Source organism: Ranitomeya variabilis, chromosome 4 (genome assembly GCF_051348905.1).
Source record: "Ranitomeya variabilis isolate aRanVar5 chromosome 4, aRanVar5.hap1, whole genome shotgun sequence".
Lineage (NCBI taxonomy): Eukaryota > Metazoa > Chordata > Amphibia > Anura > Dendrobatidae > Ranitomeya > Ranitomeya variabilis.
Genome location: NC_135235.1, coordinates 134,145,618 through 134,161,641, shown reverse-complemented (window position 1 = coordinate 134,161,641; position 16,024 = coordinate 134,145,618). Strand labels below are relative to the sequence as shown.

The window sequence follows — 16,024 nt, the reverse complement described above, 5'->3', positions numbered from 1 at the left end:
AAATTTGTTGGTAGTCTTCAGACTTCATAATGCCATGCAGACGGTCAAGCAGTCCAGTGCCAGAGGCAGCAAAGCAACCCCAAAACACCAGGGAACCTCCGCCATGTTTGACTGTAGGGACCGTGTTCTTTTCTTTGAATGCCTCTTTTTTTCTCCTGTAAACTCTATGTTGATGCCTTTGCCCAAAAAGCTCTACTTTTGTCTCATCTGACCAGAGAACATTCTTCCAAAACGTTTTAGGCTTTTTCAGGTAAGTTTTGGCAAACTCCAGCCTGACTTTTTTATGTCTCGGGGTAAGAAGTGGGGTCTTCCTGGGTCTCCTACCATACAGTCCCTTTTCATTCAGATGCCGACGGATAGTACGGGTTGACACTGTTGTACTCTCGGACTGCAGGGCAGCTTGAACTTGTTTGGATGTTAGTCGAAGTTCTTTATCCAACATCCACACAATCTTGTGTTGAAATCTCTTGTCAATTTTTCTTTTCCGTCCACATCTAGGGAGGTTAGCCACAGTGCCATGGGCTTTAAACTTCTTGATGACACTGCGCACGGTAGACACAGGAACATTCAGGTCTTTGGAGATGGACTTGTAGCCTTGAGATTGCTCATGCTTCCTCACAATTTGGTTTCTCAAGTCCTCAGACAGTTCTTTGGTCTTCTTTTTGCTCAATGTGGTGCACACAAGGACACAGGACAGAGGTTGAGTCAACTTTAATCCACGTCAACTGGCTGCAAGTGTGATTTAGTTATTGCCAACACCTGCTAGGTGCCACAGGTAAGTTACAGGTGCTGTTAATTACACAAATTAGAGAAGCATCACATGATTTTTCAAACAGTGCCAATACTTTTGTCCACCCCCTTTTTTATGTCTGTTGTGGAATTATATTCAGTTTGGCTTTGGGTCATTCCATGTCAAGTGAACCAATGATTTTTACCACTATATTTTTAATTCTTTTGAGATTTTGTTATTTGGTAATAGTGTGTCAGAGAATGCAAAATGCGAAGAAGAAAAAATTCTAGATTTTTTTTTTTATTTTTTATTGATTTTCAAAGTTCGGAAAAAGTGCGAATTTCGGTGTTGCCTGCCTTTACATTTCTCCCCATAACTCAGGCTAGAAAAGAGATAGAGAAACAAAATAAACACCATTCTACTCAGAACTGTACAGGCTTTCACCAGATATGTCACAAGAGTATCTTTGATAATAATTTACCTATGCGATCACAGGCGCAAAACTTTAAAACGCATTTCCGAAAAAAACGTTTAATTTAAAAATTTCAAAAACTGCACATGTGCCTGCTATGCTCTTATTCACATCTGTACCAAAACACAAGATGGGATCATGATGGGATCATATTTTAAAAAATAAAACTATTACAGTGTCAGTTCAAAAATCTTGATTTCAGATCTGTTCAGCCTGTGGTGTAAAAGTGTGGGGTCTAGATTTACCAAATGATCCATGATTGTTAGATATTCCTGTATTATTTTATTATGTTACCACATAGAAGCAGGAGAGGACAGAGGAGAAGCTTTGTTAGGGCTGAGGATGACCAGGGGTAGACGGTGACTGCAGAGCAGATGACAGGCCGGCAGCTCGGGCCTCAACAGACCGTATTCCCACCAAGTCTTATCACCCAGGCAACTCCTCAAATGGAGGGAGAAAAATATTCTTAACATCCAGTTCATGTATTGTACAAACCAGGACTACGAAGAGGAGGAGAGTTTGTTATATTGGTTACAGGAAGCAGAACCCATCACAGGGGACTCAGCAATACCGGACTGTCATCCCATGTAGTGGAAATAAAGACAGTGACGTCCATGAAGTGGTAGAAGGCAGCACAAGATCGGCCATGGATGACACAACTGGCTATGTGACCTGTGAATATGATGGGCGCTGGTGGCTACTGGACTCTCCAAAGATTGTGAAAATGAAGACGTAGAAGTGACTTTTCTGCACCTTCTGGTCCAGCGCCGTCCTGTGTATCCAAGAAAATCAGACATTGTAAAAGTGAACAAAAATCAGATATAACTCCGGTGGAGCCGAGCACCATGACAGCCGCACATACTGACACAAAAGGAAACGGCCATTGCTAGTGAGCGCTTATGGGCAAGATGACATTTCATCCTCTAGAAGGGACACATTGATGATAAAAGCCCAGTGTAAAAACCTACTATTAATTGTTTGATTAGTTCATATTTTATAGTACGAGGATTTAACTACTGGACTATTCTTCTTAAACACTTCAGAAATGACACGTTTAGTGATATAGTAGAAAAAAAATTGTTCCATGTATAAATAGGTGGTAGAAATATTGGTTCTTTTAATCTTGTTTTTAACATAATTAGGACGAGACTGTATTTAGAAAATCACACTTGAGGATGTGATCACCTTTTATCTTTTGGCTTGTTCAATGAATTCAGGTTGAAAATGCTGAGCAAGTTGTTATGATGATTAAGATGTATTTATTCTGGCACTTCGGTATTTGTTTTTTGTGTTTCTTTATTGTTACATATAAATGTTGAATGCAGTAAGTTGTAATTTGAAAAGAAAAAGGGAAGAAACTCACACAAACATAAAATCAGATGATTCAAGGCTTAAAAAAAAATACAAATGTGATAGATCCCAAGTTGAATCCCTGTAAAAATATAAACAAGGACACAAGTAACACACATGCATGTTTTCACAATTTTAAAACATACGTTTTTTTCAGAATTGCGCATCAAAATTTTTAATTTGATTTCTCCAAAACAAAATATAAAGAAACATAGTCTTGTGACATATCAAATGAAAGCCAGTACCGTTCTGAGAAAAATGATGCCTCTCGCACCTCTATATCTTAATTCTAGCCCGAGATATGATAAAAAATGTAAAGCCATACCAGGCCAAAATCCATGCTTTTTCAAAACTTTAAAAATCTGTAAAAAATTAACTGATGAAGAAAAAAATTTTAAACTTTTAATTTGTAATTAACTAAAGTTGTACTTCATAAAAACAAAAAATAAAAAAAATCTAAAGACTTAAGGTAAAAAAAATATTCATATTTGGATCACTTGATATGGAATGACCCCTTTAGGACAATTCTTTTTGTGTTTTTTTCATTTAAGACAAATTAAATGAAGATAATAATAACAAAGAATTTGTGTTTGCAATCATTTTCAGGAAGAAACTGAGTATTATCTGACAGAATTGCAGGGGTGTCAATACTTTTGGCCACAACTGTACATATTTTAAAAAGACTTCTGCAGGCAGGAGCCAGCCGTGGCACCTGTTGTACAGCATAATTGCATGTTTACTGTGCTGCTTTATGTTTTCCTGAGTATTAAAAAAAAATCTATTTTAAAATGTCGCCTGCCGCGCCTGCGCAGTAGCAGCTATCGACAATACAAAGCTTTGAAAGGTCACTACATTTTTGCACAACAGATAGTGGCACAAAGACACTGTGACTTTTGATGTTTTCAGGACAGGCTGAATCGGCTCCACCAAATGGGCATGCTGGGGGGAGAGAACTGGGAAAAGGCCATATCAGCCCATCAAATGCTTCAAAACTTATCAGCATAACATAGCTTTGTTAAACAGAAATGCTACCTATATCATTTCGGGCTAGTGTCAAAAGTCCACCAAGGCTTGGTATAAAGTTGCTAGAGCTGTAGTCCTGACCGAGCTGCTGTCCAGTTAGTCTTGACACTTTACAGGAAAACAGAATCCTAATCCCATTATGCTGCCAGGTGTGGGGTGCACCACACTCACTTGTAGGCTGCAGGCTTTTGCTGCTTGTAGGCTTTCATCTTCAGGAGCTCCCGCACACATCTCAGGGAACACCAGGTTCATTGCAACAAGCAAACATTTACTGGTCAGTTCAAGTTCGTCAGGTTGTAACATGTGGGATAGGGCACAACACTTTGCATTCCTAACTTAGCATAATACATCTTCAGCGCTACCATTCCTTCCTCCTGGGCTATCCCTAAGCCCGCTGACTGTCAGTCCCAGGAACTTCCTGTTCAGTTCTGCAGTGCACCCAGGTTTGACCACTTGCCCTTCGAACAGTTCCACATCCTTCTTCCCCTGTGTGCCAGAGGATATGATGCACCCATCTGCCCCCACGCCGAGCCTGATGTTGCCAGAATGTCCCCATGAGAAATTAGTTTGGTCTCTCACTGCCTTCAATGTATGGTATATGCTGCCTTAGCAGCCCATTCCACTTGACCTTGTTACTGTACTTTCCTATCTGACTATCAGGAAGTAAGTCACTTTTCTAACCTTACTAACCTCCTCCCACGGTGGGCTAGGTCAAAACATTAACTGTATTTTATACCTGTACCTTGAGCCAACTTCTATTACTATACTATCACAACTACTCAGCCTATTCTTATCGTATGCCCTAATCTATCTCTTACCCTATGCTGTTCACTACCATATCTGTCTATTTGCAACATACAGTAAAACCACAGCACATAGTTCACATTTCACGTGACACTATATGCATATATAAAACGCAAGACATTATCTACATTACGTGATTGTTGTCTTCAGGGACAACAGCAGGGCAATATAGTCCACACCCTTACATTGATTGAAGAAGTCCTAGAACATTTTAGATTGGATTTTGGATTTCCAAAATTGAACCCCATAAAGAATCTTTACAGGAATTTTAAGAAGTCTGTTACAGCACACAAACAAATAATATTAATGAACAGGAGGCCATTGCTCATGAACATTGGGCTAAGATTTCTCAGTAATGCTGCCAGAAACTAGTGTCTGGCTATGCAGCACATTTATAGCAGGTCATAAAAGCCAAAGGTGCTCTACTAACTAGTAAGACTAGACTCAATAGTCCAAAGGAGATGCTCTCCAATATACCAAAGGAAAGTAGTCAAAACTTGCCCTTTAATTATACAGGATAAAAAAGTGGCAGAATGTGCACATATTAAAAACCCCCAATTCTTATGTGTAGAAAAACCCTTCATCATAGCGAGAGTAAGATGAGACACTTGTGAAGGGTTTGAATAATTCGGAGATTTCAGTAGTCATTGAAAGAGACCTTTTGTGTTGAATTTGGAGAAATTACTTAAATTACGGTAGTTGTATTGACCAGATTGTTCTTGTTTGATCAGTTTATTTCAAACAGTAGAAAGTTTACACATTTTGCTATTAAACCAAGTTTGCAATGAGGGTTGAATAATGCCAGTGTATAATTAAGACACATGCTTAAAAGCATTCAGATTCTGTTAACAATAGTATCTTAACAATGGCATAGAAAAAAAAGTATATATTCCCTCACCATCATTGTCCTCCTCACGTGACTGAAACGAACATGTCTGGAGATTTGGGTCATCTAAAATATAAGAAAAATAAATTAAATGTGAATTCAATTTTTAAGACCTGCATAGTCTAGGCTTCCCTTAGTATAGTACATGAAAAGCACGATATCTAAAATGGGCAATGGTTTTTAATTGTCTGGACACTTTTTAATTATGCGAAATAAAGTTACATATTTTTTATCCATGCGGCCATGAGATCCTTTTCTTCCTTTTTTGTCAGCTTTCGCCGGAGGTCATCGGTATTCGATCCATGATGTTTAACCTCTTTCTGACCTCGGACGGGATAGTACGTCCGATGTCAGTACCCCTGCTTTGATGCAGGGCTCCGCGGTGAGCCCGCATCAAAGCCGGGACATGTCAGCTGTTTTGAACAGCTGACATGTGCCCACAATAGTGGCGGGTGAAATCGCGATTCACCCGCCACTATTAACTAGTTAAATGCCGCTGTCAAACGCTGACAGCGGCATTTAACCAGCGCTTCCGGCCGGGCGGCCGGAAATGAGCGCATCGCTGACCCCGTCACATGATCGGGGGTCAGCGATGCGTCAGAACGGTAACCATAGAGGTCCTTGAGACCTCTATGGTTACTGATGCAGGCCTGCTGTGAGCGATCCCCTGTGGTCGGCGCTCATAGCACACCTGCATTTCTGCTGCATAGCAGCGATCTGATGTAGCAGAGCCGATCGAGTGGTACCAGTTTCTAGCCTCCCATGGAGGCTATTGAAGCATGGCAAAAGTAAAAAAAAAAAGTTAAACAAAATGTGAAAGAAATAAAAAAAATATGAAAGTTTAAATCACCCCCCTTTTCGCCCCATTCAAAATTAATCAATAAAAAAAATCAAACCGACACATATTTGGTATCGCCGCGTTCAGAATCGCCTGATCTATAAAAAAAAAAAGGGATTAACCTGATCGCTAAACGGCATAGCGAGAAAAAAATTAGAAACGCCAGAATTACGTTTTTTTGGTCACCGTGACATTGCATTAAAATGCAATAACGGGTGATCAAAAGAACGTATCCGCACGAATACTCTATCAATAAAAACGCCAGCTCAGCATGCAAAAAATAAGCCCTCACCCGACCCCAGATGATGAAAAATGGAGAGGCTATGGGCATCGGAAAACGGCGCAATTTTTTTTTTTTTTTTAACAAAGTTTGGAATTTTTTGTTACCGCTTAGATAAAAGAGAACCTAGACATGTTTGGTGTCTATGAACTCGTAATGACCTGGAGAATCATAATTACAGGTCAGTTTAAGCATTTAGTGAACCTAGTAAAAAATCCAATCAAAAAACAAGTGTGGGATTGTACTTTTTTGCAATTTCACCGCACTTGGAGTTTTTTTTCCGCTTTCTAGTACACAACATGCTAAAACCAATGATGTTGTTCAAAAGTACAACTTGTTTTGCAAAAAATAAGCCCTCACATGGCCATATTGACGGAAAGATAAAAAAGTTATGGCTCTGAGAAGAAGGGGAGCAAAAAACCAACAAGGAAAATCCCAAGGTCATGAAGGGGTTAAAAAGGAGCAGCACTACATTTACCACATGGTGAGGCTCTTCCCAAATTTTATTTTTGTGCTTATTAGTCTTAGGATCAGTTGCAAACCGCAAAGCATGGGTTGGGTGATAGACAGAGATGAGGGAGGAGATATACTGTAGAGTGATGCAGAAGTGAGGAGAACTTTGTGGGTGAGTGAGAGGGGTCTAAGGGGTAAGGCTTCTCCTTGTGGAGAGTGACCTACCAGCTCTGGCTTGTCAAGGTAAGATGTTTATTCGCCGTGCAATTGCCTCTTCAGAGAGAAAGAGGACTTGACATTTACTGTATATTTTACTTTAAAGTGGATTGGAAAACAGTCAAATACGACTCACTGCCACATTCAAGATGGATTGAAGAGTAGAAAGTATGGTTAGCAGGAGACTCATCATTTAACAGTTGCAGTAGTTCAGACGAGCATAAATAAGAGCGACAGTAACAATTTTTGCAGCTTTAAAAGTGAGAAAAGGTCAGATTCTGGGGATGTTTTTAAGATGCAGGTAATATGAGTGAGTTAGCAATCGGATATGGGGAACGAAGGACAGTTTTGTGTCAAATATGACCTGAAGACAGTGAACGTACTGCTTGGGAGTTATGGCTGAGCCACCCAAGGAAATTGCAATATCAGGTATAGGTAGGTAAGTAGAGGAAGGAAACATGAGAAGCTCAGTTCTGGAAAGTTGCAGTTTAAGGTAGAGGAAGAACATTATGTTGGAGACAGTGTGAAGACAATCCCTGGTATTTTGTATTAGTGTGGGGTGATGTCAGGGGAAGAGGTGTATAATTGGGTGCCATCATCATAGAGATGATACTGGAAACCACATCTACTTAACATAAATGTGGTTGTACCTAGTATTGCAGCTCTTCAGATCCAACAGACAGTTGCGCTACACCATAAACTGCAGCACTAGGCAAACCACACAGTGTATTACAGCAGAGGGGGTGTCTGCCCTTTGTTCTGCTGATTTCTGAGCTCATTCATTAAATATCTTAATGATAAGCCATCAATATTAATCAAAAAACTGTATGGATTTTTACTTTAAATTGTCATTTTCCCTGTAAAATTAGTTGACCAAAATGGATAATACAATTACAAATATTTAGATACTAAATATCAATGAGACCATTCTCTTTACTAATGATTTTTCCTAAACTGAACATGGAGACAGTCCCTTGCATGATGGTCATGCCTAGTAAGTATTTCTTTGGAGTTAATACTGTTAAGTAACAGAATGTGTTGCAATACCTAGAGGTAGTCCAATTTTACTAAATAAAGATTGTTCACTGTAAAAAAAAATATATACAAATTATTAATATATTTTTATATTATATAAGCGGTTCCTGCACCTATGTGTGCCTCACATGACAAAAGAGTTTTGTTTCTACTGGAAGTAAACAGTGACAGTCTCCTTAAAGAGATATTTCCATCTTAGCCTTTTATGGCTAAGAAGGGAATAACTAAATCCAGCTCAGACCACTTGAAGTTGGGCTGCAGGAACAGCCAATAAAATATGCTGTTTCTGTAACTTGCATCAAAATGAATGGGAATTATGGGAGCTTGTAACTCAGAGCTACAGCTATAGATGAAAGTGGCTGAGACCAGTGGTCAGAGCTGTACAGAATTATTACAGTATCGGCTGTGGAAGGTTCAGATGGGAATAACATTTTAGATGACAAAGTAGAAAGTTGTCTAACATTCCATCATAAATTAACCTTTCTTTTTGTTCAACCTGTAAAATCTTTTCAGAGAGAATATTGTTTACAGTATATTTGTCAGATACGATATATGTTAATCTGGTTAATGGCAACATACCGACCTCAACATTGAAAAAGAAACACTAGGATAATGTGTCCTGGTATCGTTATTTTAAAAAATGGCTCCTAGGACACTTAGGAGAAACTGATTTCATTATGGAAGCATTATTTTGTCTATGTAACAATGAGCTGTTAGTGTATCCAGAATGAACACTAGAGGAGTCCCTGCTATCATACATTATACTACACCATAATCCTGGAAGTCCAACATTCCGTTTTAAAGGCCTTTTCATGGCGTTACACATGTGATCTCCAGACAGATTTCTGGCTATTATTTCATCCAACACAAAAGTATAACTCATCATTGCTAGAAAAGGATAGACCTCCTTTCTAGCCTCCATTGCTGTCTTGCTCTGTGGCATGATAGTTGAGAACTGTTGCGTGAAAGCTATGCAGACAACTTCTGTTTGGTGTAGACGCTGTGTATTGTGCTGGGTTTAGTATGCGACATCCAGCTTCACTTGCAGCACAGAACGGATAAATCATGGAACCAGTGGTACAGCCATTTCTCCAAAGTGTCGCAGGAGCCTTTTTTTTTTTAACGTATCAAGCATGTCGAATTTTACCATACCTAAGGCTTTGTTCTCAAGGAAGATGGGCAACCATCAAAGGTGTCTTTCAATGTGAACCCATAGATGCTCTGCTGAATTGAGCATGCATGATATCATGAATTCAGGAGGAATAGTTCTTCAAGGACCATGTTCCCTTTTAGTACATGACAGTTCTCACTTATATGTAGAAGTCTCATCTGCATTACGAGGGAATAGTAGCATACACTGGCTTATTTATTTATAATCTTTAGATTATGACCAAAAGGGAAATGTGTTTTAGTTGTCATTATAGCAATGTATCAAAAGTAAACATTACCTTTCACCTCAAAGTCTATGTAACTGTGGGATATATGGCGATAATGTTTGTTACCCATCTCCTCCAGAAAACAGCAGTACCCTCCACTGTTCACTTCTGAAACGTTCACAAGAGATTTGTGGAACACCTTGCCGTGTAGGAGGCCTCTATTATGCGTTTTGTGAAAGTCACTGTCTGTTCCGTTCCCCAAACGTTTTGTCTCAGTGCAGTTTGGGTTTCTTTCCCTAGTATGACTCCAATGTATGGTCACTTGTTCATGTTGTTCCTTTGGGTGTCCAGTGATGGTGCATGTGAGGCTCACATTCTGGCCTTCCGGACAAATATACTTTATGTATTGAGCAGATAATGAGTATGCATCTATCTGATCTGGAAGAAAATAAGAAAACAAAGCAGATTGTAAGTTTAAATTGTAGAAATTTGTGAATCTCAGACATCTGAAGAGGATTTCAGTTTAAATGCACAATGACAAAGATTTTTGTATCTAAAGATATTTACAGATATTATATATAGTTTTAAAAACAGAACACTTAACAAGGACGGTTCAGAAGTAAAAAATATAAACCATCATAGCGTTATTGCATATAATCTTATTAATAATGATAATAATAATATAGAAATCTTAAAAAGTTATAAAAAACACTTATTGTGCACTTTTACTATTCCACGTCTGTAATATGTAAATTGAAGTGATTTGAATTTGGTCAGGTCAGACTTAAAGGCATATTCCGGGAAGATTAAAAAAAAATGGTGTACTGTTCCTGCACTCATACACTATAAAGAGGAGATGCCCAGTGCACTTTAATTATCATTATAGCCCTTGTAATTCCCCATGACATTAGCTGCTCCTCACTGCTCCCCCTCCCATCTGGGACATTACATTGCACACCAGTGTGCATCTCCCCCCTGTAAGGAACAGCCAACCTGAAAAGAGGGGGCACAGGCTGTGGCAGACTGTACCTGATATCTGCCTTTGTTTAGTCCAATAACGGGGCCTGCTCCCTTCTAGTAGCGGTCATGTCACCAAGAAGATGCAAGTACAGCTGTGATCATATGGATGCTTTTCTCAGGCTGAGGAGACAGGTGACAATCCAGCATGAAAAAGTTGCAGGGGTCATGACACTATCAAGTTGATATGGTGAAGGGGCTAGTGACCATGGCAGTACTGAATAAATCAATGCAGTGCTCTGCCTCTGCTCCTTGTATGACACATGGCATAGGTTGTACAGGAGAGGATCAGCGTGTATTTACTTCTTCTTGTGGACATGACTGCTACTAGAAGGAGCACACCCCTGTTCTCGGACTAAAGAGAGACCTATTATTATTATTATTTATTATTATAGCGCCATTTATTCCATGGTGCTTTACATGTGAGGAGGGGTATACATAATAAAAACAGGTACAATAGTCTTGAACAATACAAGTCATAACTTGTACAGGAGGAGAGAGGACCCTGCCCGCGAAGGCTCACAATCTACAAGGGATGGGTGAGGATACAGTAGGTGAGGATAGAGCTGGTCGTGCTGATTTTAATCAATATGTGTACTTTGGTGAACACTTCCCTTTAAACACTGGACAGATCTGGTCGTTACATCCCGTTTACGTGAAGATTTCACAATTGCTTATTTGACCTTCTTTTAGTGAGACCACAAATGAACTAGCGACATACTTTTGTACCGCTGTTTTGTCATTGGTTTTTATTTGACATGTCGGCATGTTCCGACAAAAGTCTGTGCTTAGGAGTAGGTTTTCTAAAAAGAAAATGAGAGTAAATGAATGAACGTATTATTTGCTTTATGCTACATAAATAAAGGGTTTTTACAGTCCTTGACTTGTGAGCAAAATATTCTATAAAGGTGGTCTCTGGTTTGGAGAGCTAAAAGCATTTTATTACCTACTGCTTTTAACAGAATATTTTTCCTCTGTCACAAGAGGGAGAAAACACTATTTAAAAGTCTCTACAAATGAGGTCATCTTTCACATAGACCTCCAAATATGTACAAAAAAGGAGCCCTAGATCTAAGCATATAAATCATCGTGAAAAATCAGCTGGGAGGGATGGAACGGCCTCACTGCCATACTGTGCACATAACCAACTGTCTGAGGCATTATTCAGTGGCCACAATAGCAACAGAATTTCTTTCAAGACATCCCATAATTCTTTTGAGATTTTAATTTCTCTGATCCAATCTAAACTGTGCATACTATATGTGGTAGCTACATTTCTAGGTGTAAAGCCCCCGTCTCACTAAGCGAGAACGCTAGCGAGATCGCTGCTGAGTCACAAGTTTTGTGACGCAACAGCGACCTCAGTAGCGATCTCGCTATGTGTGACACGTAGCAGCGACCAGGCCCCTGCTGTGAGATCGCTGGTTGTGTCGGAATGGCCTGGACCTTTTTTTGATCGTTGAGGTCCCGCTGGGTAGCACACATTGCTGTGTTTGACACCTTACCAACGACCTCGTTGACGACTCAGACACTGAATCGTCATAATGGCTCCCATGTGACATCGTTGTACAGGTCGCTACAGGTCGCTGGTGAGATGTCAAACAGTGAGATCGCAGCAGCGATCGTTGGAAGATCTCACTGTTTGACATCTCACCAGCGACCACATAGCGACGCAGCAACGATCCCTGACAGGTCGTATCGTTGTCGGGATCGCTTTAGCGTCGCTAAGTGAGACGGGGCCTTTACTGGTATATAGCATTCTTGATAGTTGGAAAATTTAACACTATTGACATAAGTATTGCTTATTCTAAGGCTTGCTCTAAGGATGCCAGACTAACTAGGAGATAGCTAGTCGTGACCTAAGCTAACACCATATTTACCAGTAGGCATAAAAGATTTTAGAATCTCGAGATCTAAAAATTCTGACCATAATGCAGGTGAGAAAACGCAGTACCGTATGTTTTCAATGCAGTTACAAGAACTTTTCTTTTCATAGTGTAACCGTAGGAATGGCCATAGAAGTTGGGGTCTTATGTCTGAGATCCCCACTTTTCAGAATTAAACTAGGACTTCTTGTTCTGTGATGAAGGTAAACTCAAAGCTCCGGAGGGAGGAGATGAGAAAGGGCAGAAGGAGTACAAAGCTCTTTGAAATAGCAAGAAATTAACTAATACACTGTCAAGCAATGTTCACATATCGCATTTTTGCTTTGTTTTTAGTTGCTTTTTATGCAAATTAAAAGGTGCTTTTTACAGTAGCAGCCAAAGTTTTGCGAAATCTCATGCTCATTTTTTTTCCTGGCTAAATTGGAAAACTACTGTGTTTTTGAAAACTGCAGCATTTCAATTGTTTCAGCAATTTTGTAGCATTTTATAGCCCATATAAAGCAATGAGTAAGTGCTAAAATGCAGCAAAATTGTTGCTATCAGCTTTTGAAGCCTTGTTGGGGAAAAAAAGCAGGTGCAGCTTGATGTGAAACCCATTTTTTTGTGATTTTTTATCTCCTGACTCAAAGTATAGTTTAATTAAGTTAGTGAGAAGTGTAGAAGTAAGCAATGCCCTACCAATGTGTTTAAGTAAACAATGCCTGACCAATTCAACTTCCCCCTGATGTTTTTACATTTGCAATTGTGTATTTGCAAATTAACCCATATAACCTTAAGGTACCTTCACACTAAGCGACTTTGCAGCGAGAACGACGACGATCCGTGACGTTGCAGCGTCCTGGATAGTGATCTCGTTGTGTTTGACACGCAGCAGCGATCTGGATCCCGCTGTGATATCGCTGGTCGGAGCTAGAAGTCCAGAACTTTATTTGGTCGCTGATCACCCGCTGTCATCGCTGGATCTGTGTGTGTGATGCCGATCCAGCGATGTGTTCACTTGTAACCAGGGTAAATATCGGGTTACTAAGTGCAGGGCTGCGCTTAGTAACTCGATATTTACCCTGGTTACCGGCTTTACTGCCGGCGCTGACACATTCAGTGCAGGAAGCTCTGAGAAGCAGCGCGTAACCCTGTGGACGCCGGGGGACGTGACAGACATCAGAATGTGAGTATGTAGTGTTTTTTTTTTACTTTTACAATGGTAACCAGGGTAAATATCGAGTTACTAAGCGCAGCCCTGCACTTACTAACCCGATGTTTACCCTGGTTACCCGGGTGCTGCAGGGGGGCTTCGGCATCGTTGAAGACAGTTTCAACGATGCCGAAGTCGTTCCCCTGATCGTTGGTCGCTGGAGAGAGCTGTCTGTGTGACAGTTCCCCAGCGACCACACAACGACTTACCAACGATCACGGCCAGGTTGTATCGCTGGTCGTGATCGCTGGTAAGTCGTTTAGTGTAACGGTACCTTTAGTTCATAGCTACACTTCATATATTAATACAGCTTTTTTTGTTCAGAATAGTCACTATTTTTTCAATAATTTTTTCCCAAAATGTTTTATGGTTTCACATATATCTTGCATTGGTGGCTTAATAAATTGTACTTTTTATGCTTGTGAAGTGGAAGAAAAACTGAACTTTGGAATCCTAGACAATGGAGCAAACAATGAAGCCATAAAATGTGAAAAAAGGCAGCAAAATCTACATTTTCACTGCAGCTTTTTTACTGCCAGGAGATAAAGTTTTGGCTGCAGAAAAAAAAAACGCAGTAAAAAAGCAATGTATAAAAGAAAGCGCTGAGAGCAAGACAAGAGTACGGCCAGCTTACCCAATTGTCTCTTCCTCTTGGTAACCAACTTATTAAAAACAGGGATCAAGGAATATCCCATTAAGCTGACTATGTACAGTAGTGATAGACATTGAAAGAACCCTCTGCCCTGCTCGATCCGTGTTTTTGGCCATCTTGTATATTGAGCTTAATTGTTCTTAACCGCAATACAGGATATTTCCTAATCCTAGTTCCTTAATGCAGAACAACTGTTGATACAATGGAGACGATGAGCACACAAGTCAGAACTACAATCTGCTTTTGTCTATCTTTGCTTGTTGCTAGATATTCTTACAGACGTTGCTTTTTTAGATTATGAAGTCTAAAAAGATCCTACTGAAGATTTACAAAACAAACCTTTTTTTTTGCCAGGCACTCCCTTCCCCGCAACATGTCTGAAAGTCTGGCATAGTCCTCATGCTCACTAAGGCTGTGTCCACACGTTCAGGATTTTTTGCATGTTTTTCACTATAAAAATGCTTAAAAAACGCATACATATGCATCCCATCATTTATAATGTATTCCGCAATTTTTGTGCATATGTTGTTTTTTTCTCGCGAAAAAAAAGCATTGCGGTAAAAAACGCAGTATGTTCATTAATTTTGCAGATTTTTTGCAGATTTCCCACTATATTATTGCATCCCAGAACCTGCAGAAAAAAACGCAAAAAATCAGCAAAAAAAAAACGCATGCGGATTTCTTGCAGAAAATGTCCGGTTTTGTTCAGGAAATTTCTGCAAGAAATCCTGACGTGTGCACATAGCCTAAGGCTATGTCTCCACGGTACGGATGGGCGGCGGTATCGCCGCAGCGGCGAAGCCGCTCGGCGCTAAGCCCCGCCCCCTTTCTGGGACGCGATCATGCCGGATGTGTTAACTCTTCACATCCGGGATGATCGCTCTCTCCCATAGGGCCCTGTGATATGCCTTGCGGGGACGCTGCGTCCCCGCAAGGTGTACGGACATGCTGCGATCTGAAAAGACGCGCAGCATGTCCGTAGTCGCAGGGCCGCCGCGTGCGGGTTTCCACGCATAGTGGAGACAGGATTTCATCAAATCCCCTCCACTATGCAGGAACATCTGGACGCTGCTTGTTTGACGCTGCAGCGCTGCGCAGCATCAAACAAGCAGCGTTTCCTGAACGTGGAAACATACCCTTAGAGTTTTTACAGTGTATTTTTTGCTGTGTTTTTCTTAAGAAACAATCTGCGTTTTAGACACACCATTTTTTCTGCAGCCAAAATCTGGCCTCTTAGCAGTAAAAACAAATTTACATTTGTTTTGTTTATAGTACATGGTTAGTAAAGTTAGTTTTATTTACCAATATTGCAGTAAAAAAAACCTTGCAAAAATGCAGCAAAACCTATTAACTGCTTTGTTGCAGCATTTCTACACGTTCTCTTTGCTTTCTATGGGCTAAAAACATGCTGCAAAAATACTGAAAGAAGACATGCTCACTGAAATTGAGCACTGCACCATTTTTTTAAAAATTGGAATCAAGTCAATTCAACACTTTTGCAGCATTTCTTCACCATAGAAAGCAGTGAGAAAGTGCAAAAATGCTTCAAAGAACACAACAAACCTTTTTTTGCTCTGTTTTTAGTGAATAAAGCTAACTTTATTATACATGTACTGTAGGCCAATCACAATTTAATCCACACAAAAAATGCAGCAAAAACACAGCAAAACTTGCATTATTATCACCAAGAGAGCAGGTTTTGGCAGCAGAAAGAAACGGTGTGTCTGAACAAAGTCTTTGGTGTCCCTTGGGACAATGTCGTTGTGCCGCCCATCCATCCACTTTAGAGCTTCCAGCTATATACTGTGATATAC

The 16,024-nt window shown here is 40.1% G+C and overlaps 2 protein-coding genes across 2 annotated transcripts in view; one reads left to right on the top strand and one right to left on the bottom strand.

The window, feature by feature from the left end:
* The window catches only part of CDH23 (cadherin related 23), a 1,745,895-nt gene that overhangs the window by 1,517,639 nt on the left and 212,232 nt on the right, over positions 1-16,024 (top strand). The gene's annotated exons all lie outside the window — the stretch shown is intronic.
* The window catches only part of VSIR (V-set immunoregulatory receptor), a 78,273-nt gene that overhangs the window by 25,277 nt on the left and 36,972 nt on the right, over positions 1-16,024 (bottom strand). Inside the window, exons 2-3 of the mRNA XM_077259284.1 lie at positions 9,536-9,901; positions 5,278-5,331 (exon numbers count right to left, since the gene is read on the bottom strand). Of these exons, the coding sequence (XP_077115399.1) occupies positions 5,278-5,331; positions 9,536-9,901 (420 nt within the window). The remainder of the gene's footprint in view (positions 1-5,277; positions 5,332-9,535; positions 9,902-16,024) is intronic.